At 28.4% G+C, this 6,000-nt stretch overlaps 1 protein-coding gene across 1 annotated transcript; it reads left to right on the top strand.

Annotated features, from left to right (window-relative positions):
* The first annotated feature begins 77 nt into the window (after positions 1 to 77).
* Positions 78 to 2,128, top strand: LOC124835930 (transcription factor bHLH19-like). The gene is made up of 4 exons (XM_047310963.2): positions 78 to 198; positions 300 to 872; positions 1,203 to 1,586; positions 1,692 to 2,128. The coding sequence occupies exons 1-4, from the start codon at positions 160 to 162 to the stop codon at positions 1,776 to 1,778; spliced, it is 1,083 nt and encodes a 360-aa protein (XP_047166919.1). The 5' UTR covers positions 78 to 159; the 3' UTR covers positions 1,779 to 2,128.
* Positions 2,129 to 6,000: the final 3,872 nt, after the last annotated feature.

The raw sequence follows: 6,000 nt of genomic DNA, 5'->3' as shown, positions 1-6,000 counted from the left end.
TGCGTGAAATCGATGGAAATCTAACGGTGGAAATAAAAGTTGCATGTTCAACGAGTTTTTGTTTTCTGTCATTCTCATTCCCATTTATTATTCACCATTCTCCTCTCAATCCCTAGAATCAAATTCAAAACCGCTTTCTTTTCTGTTCATTCACTGCAAATGGGGGAGCCATGCCAAAAATATTGGTTCTCTGATATGGTAACACTGGCCACTCACACACCATCATAACATATATGTTTATCATGTTCCATAGTTTTATGTAAAGATTGGTGATTGAATTTTCGCATTTTGTTTCATAGGATATACAAGATTTTGATTTCTTTAACCAAAGCCACAACAAGATTGAGTCACTGGATGATGAGGATCAGATCTTTCGGGAGATCATGCATCAACCAGCTTTCTCTTCTGACAGTGAAACTCACTCTCCCAAAGTTCAAAGCAAATCAACCTACGGTGGCAGTGATTACACAGCCCTCACAAGCAGCAAGAGCAGCAACCTTGTGATGAAGACCAACAGCTCCAATAATTTCCTCTTCACATCACAACTTGCACCGGAGAAACCTGCCACAGCCATTTCTCCAACTGCGTACATTCTATCTTTCAATGACTCCACCGTAGTTGCGGCTACCTGCCAAACCTACGATGGAAAACAGCCGTACCAAGGGGATGCATTTGCAGGGAGTGGTGGCGCGTGTCTTCCCTCAAAAGGGGTCTCAGAAAAACATGAAATTGAACCTAAGACCAACTCAGCAACAAGAAAAGGTAGAAGTTCTGCAGAGACACTAGACCATATAATGACTGAGAGAAAAAGGAGACGGGAACTGACAGAGAGATTCATTGCACTTTCAGCCACCATACCTGGTTTGAAGAAGGTTAGTGAGTGATGTCACATAATTTAGTAACATTTCATATAACTGAGTTTAGTTTTCTATACACAATTGTTGCAAATCAAATGTTCAGAAGGCATTATACCAGAAATTTATAGAAAATGAGATTCTTTTTAAGTTGTTCTTCTTTCATTCGCGTGGAAGGTTTATACTTTATGTGATGCTATGTAATACTTGAAGTTCACAAATTTGATGAGGTAGATCAATACCAAGCAAACGAAGAAATCTATGTATCTACCTATCTCTCTACGTATAGTTTGAGAAATAGAAAGAATGAAAACCAAAATTGATTTGTATCTCAACAATGGAGTGTAGATTGACAAGGCCACCATACTTTGCGAAGCAATCACTTATGTGAAACGACTTAAAGAACGTGTAAGAGAGCTAGAAGAACAATGTAAGAGGACAAGGGTAGAGTCAGTGTCATTTGTTCATCAGAGATCCAACATTATTTCTACTGATAAAGGCACAACCTCAGGTGCAACGAAATCTGATGAATGCTATAAAACCAATGAAGCACTCCCTACAGTGGAAGCAAGAGTGTTTAAAAAGGATGTACTGATCCGGATTCACTGCAAGATACAACATGGCATTTTGATAAAAATTTTGGATTATCTTAATAATCTCGATCTCTCCACAACCAGCAACAGTGTAATGCCATTCGGAAGTTCCACTCTTGACATCAGCATTGTCGCTCAGGTACATTAGCATCATGTCTCTTATCCACCAAGAACTATGGTTAGACATATTTAGAGAGCATTGATTTTGCAAACTGCTATAAGCCTATATCTTTAATTACCGCAGATGGGTGAAAAATTCAACGCAACAATGAATGATCTAGTGAAAAACCTGAGACTGGTTCTGTTGCAGTCATCTGAAGTTCAAAAATGATCCATGCTAGTGAATCAATGATCAAAGGAGTCTGATGATCACAAACTTCTTCTTGTTAGCTCTCTGTGTGGGTTTGATCTAAATTCTGGAATTAGGTTATGTCTTGTTATTCATGAGGGAGAGTCTATTACTGTTTGATGAATACAATGATTATGATTTCATGCATGATACTTTCAAATATATATAGATGACACCATATTTATATAGACGATCGCTACGTTTTCTCTTGTATGAATTAGATCATCTAGCTGCAACTTGCAAGATAGCTAGGTTTGTTGGTCTCAGTTTGGTGAACTTACTGTCCTCTCAGATTATTTTTGGAATAAAGAACACCCTCGCATTCTTCTCTCGATGTACTGACTTCATGCTTTATATTTAACATAATATCCATACATTTCGTATGATTTAATACTGAAAATTCGAATGATAATTAACTATGTATTTCCATGTTGACTGAGGGAAAGACTCTATGATTGGATGGCAATTTGAAGATTTTGCATAACTGCTTAAAAAGTGAATTAAGTTAATTTTAACTGTTTATAATAATATTATGAAATTTACGGTTGAATGTAAGTCTTTGGAATTATACATCTACTTAAAAATAAAATCAATTTATAGTATAAAAGTATGTGAGTGTAATCCCCGTCTTATAAATTTTGTGAAGTTGAATTAATTTTAAAAATTCACTCCTTACTTATAATATTTTATGTTAAAGTTTATATACATATTCATCTCTACGTTTCATAATCTAAATGTGTAAAGATACATGAAGAAAAATCACTTTCTTTTAAGATGTTTTTTAAATTGGTTATAACATCTTTTATATTAGTATATTTTTTATTGTTGATAGAAAAAAAACAAGTTCATTTAGTTTGAGATATATGTAAAATAGAAGTATATTGTCGGATGAATATTGTGAATTAGAATAGATTGAGATTTTCTGTTTACTTTATTTCTTGTTATTATTTATTTACTTAAAATAATTATGAAGTTTAATTTTTAGATTGACAATATTTCTAAATTTAGAGTATGAATATTTCAATTATTATTTTGATAATAATTAAAAGGGTGATGGGGTGCGAGAACAATAGAATAGACATTCGTATGCTAACCAAATCTTCTGCAGCCATGTGGACTTGGCCCAATTTATTGTGTTTCATTTTATTTCTCATTACTTTCTATCATTCTCCATTTTGTTTTTGGATTACCATTAGAAAAGAAAAGTTAAATATCACTTTTGGATTTAAAATAATAAAATTTTGAAACTAAAACAATTATTTGATAATAATATAATAACATGAATTGATGATTAATGAAATATTTTAGTATGAAAAAAATTTAAATCTCAATTCATAATTTTTTTAAAAAGACATTTTCACAACTAAAATAATTATTTAACAAAAACATTATACTTCTTATTATTATAAGCAAGAAAAAATATATTTAATCGAGACAATTGGTTACTTCAACTTATATACAAAATTATTGAAATATATATATATAACAAAAAAAGATTTGCGACCATAAGGTCACTTTTTCTTGCATATGAATTTAACTCTTAATATTGTGTAAAAGTAAAAAGATTGAGCAACAGATAAAAAGAATACAATGCTTTAAAATTTGGTATTAGAAAGATGTCATTTTCTTATTTGATTTGTCTTATGTCTCGTTATTATTATTATTAAATATTTTTAGTAATTTTTTTTTTAATTTAGGAATGGCAATAAATCCATCCCTGTAGAATATAAATTTAGTAATTTTCATATTAATTGAGTATGTATGTGAATATAAATAATATCTAATTTTCAAATATCTTTATCTTTATATCTGCCCGAATATTATCTTGTTTTATAATTTTATTTTTCTTTCACTATATACTTTTTTTCATCTCTTATAATAGTTTAACTTGTTCTAAATCAACAAATCTATATAACTTATATAATTTAGTGAATTTACGGAACTATAAAAAATAACATTTATATAAACTATTAATATTTATAAGGTCAAATTAGTTTATCCAATCAGTGTTCTTTTAAAAGAAAAGTACTATTATATGCCACTTATTTTATTTATTTCGTAATTTAATTTTAAAAATTTTATTACGTTATTTTCTTTTGTATGATATATTTTGTGATAAACTTACATCGTTTTCCATACGAGATTTCGAGATCTGAAGCAATAAAAATGGAGGCCCCATACAGGTTTTGTCCCATGAAGGACACTAACAATAAAACATAATTTGCAGAATTTAAACCTTTGTCTTCGTGAAATTATCTTTTTCACCCCCAAACCAGCTCATCTTGTGCGATCTTCAAATCCAGTGGGGACAAAATAATGTGGATACACATTAATTAATTTTATCAATTTTACTTCATTTTATATATATATATATATATATATATATATATATATATAAAATACGTAAAGTTTTGTTATTACAAAAATAAAAATTATCGACGGTCATAATTCGTCAAAAACTATCAATATTTGTCGATAATGTCTTTATTATTGACGGACTAACGACGACTATATATTCGTCGATAAATCCTTTACTAATAATAATTACTGAAGGATATGACTCTCGGTAATTACGGAGGCCGTTTGTAACTAGCGAAGGTAAAGAAATATATATTAATACATGTATTTTTATAATATTTTGACACAATACACGAATTGAGAAAATACATTTATCTTTATTCAAAACCGTAATGCGATAGTTTAACAAGTGTTTACCTTTATATGTTGTTCCCTTACTTATTTTTTTATCTAACGTAGGATTTAGATTCTAACATATATTATCTGTATTGAAGGTCCCATAGCTAAAATATAAGACCAATTTATAATATATAAGTGGGTGCAAACCTTATCTTATAAACTGGTTTTGTGAGATTAAGTTAGCCTTAAAATTCAATAAATATTGTTAAAAAATTGAAGTGAAAATATCTTTTTATTATTAATATTTAAAAAAGTTGAAATATAATTTACCTATTTTTCCACGTGTTCATTTCTTGAAGATTCTACATTTTTAACTCAATAATGTTTCTTTGGACACACATGAAATTTGTATTGTTCTTAACTTTTTCTTAGTCAAAAAATGTTTTTTTTTATATATTTGTCTTTTTTCTATGCACCAAATACAAACTATTGCCCTGGTAGCAGGCAGAATTGCTTCTATCAACCACAGATAAAAGTTTGTTTGTATCTGCCTTTTATTTAACCTAACCTAGAAAGAGACACAAATTCTATACTCTAACTTATGGCATATTTACGTATATATCCAAACAAACAACAATAGTCCAAGCTTAAATCACCCATGATTTAAACAAATCATATTGAGCATCTTAAAGGGAATAATATAATATATTTAAATTAAATGTAATTTTAGTGTTTAATTTATATATTAGATTTTGTTTTTTTATCAACACTAAAATTATATGAATAATTTTTGGTCATTACACCAATTTTAAATAATAATACGAAATAACAGTACATTCCTTAATCACCAATATTATAACTTCTAATTAATTATTATCCTAAAAAAGATTAAAAAAAAATGGTAAATTTGACAACGAATTAGGAGACTGAAACTACTCCAACTTAATTTTAATTAGTATTAACACATTTAGAAAAATAACTTAATTAGAAAAAAAATGTTAATATTTATTTTAAAAAATGACTGAGGTGTTATTTTTTATCGAAGAGAAAAGAAATATCTAGACAACTTAGTTATTTAAATGTTTAATAACCTCTGCCTCTCTTTCGCTACACCCTCTTATAGGAATCGAAAAATTCGAATGGTGTGAATAAATGGAAATGAATGAGGAAATTTAGAAAACAAATTAACGAAATTTAGTATATTAAAACATATTAATAAGTGAATTTTAAATAAGTTATTTATGTTAAAAAAATAACAAATTGTAACACTTTAAAAACATTGTGAACACGATGACAACTCCAATAATGATAATTATAGTAATTTGGGTATATGGTATCATAGATTTTTTTTTACTAATTTTTACTTTATCCTTGGTTTTATTTTGCTGTATTTACATTTCCAGTTTCTCTGACATCTTTTATTTTTTTACCTTCATCTTTAATATTTTCATTCGTATCAATAAAAACAAAGTTAATTTTAATATTCAAAACCTTCTAAAGAACTAAAAATCCAAATTATTGAAAAATAGATTAATCCTTGATTGATATTTTTATAAAAAAACAAGAC

Source organism: Vigna umbellata, chromosome 11 (assembly GCF_029865625.1).
Source record: "Vigna umbellata cultivar VRB3 chromosome 11, Vumbellata_1.0, whole genome shotgun sequence".
Taxonomy (NCBI): Eukaryota; Viridiplantae; Streptophyta; class Magnoliopsida; order Fabales; family Fabaceae; genus Vigna; species Vigna umbellata.
The sequence above is the reverse complement of the archived record's forward strand: the minus strand, read 5'-3'. Positions and strand labels throughout refer to the sequence as shown.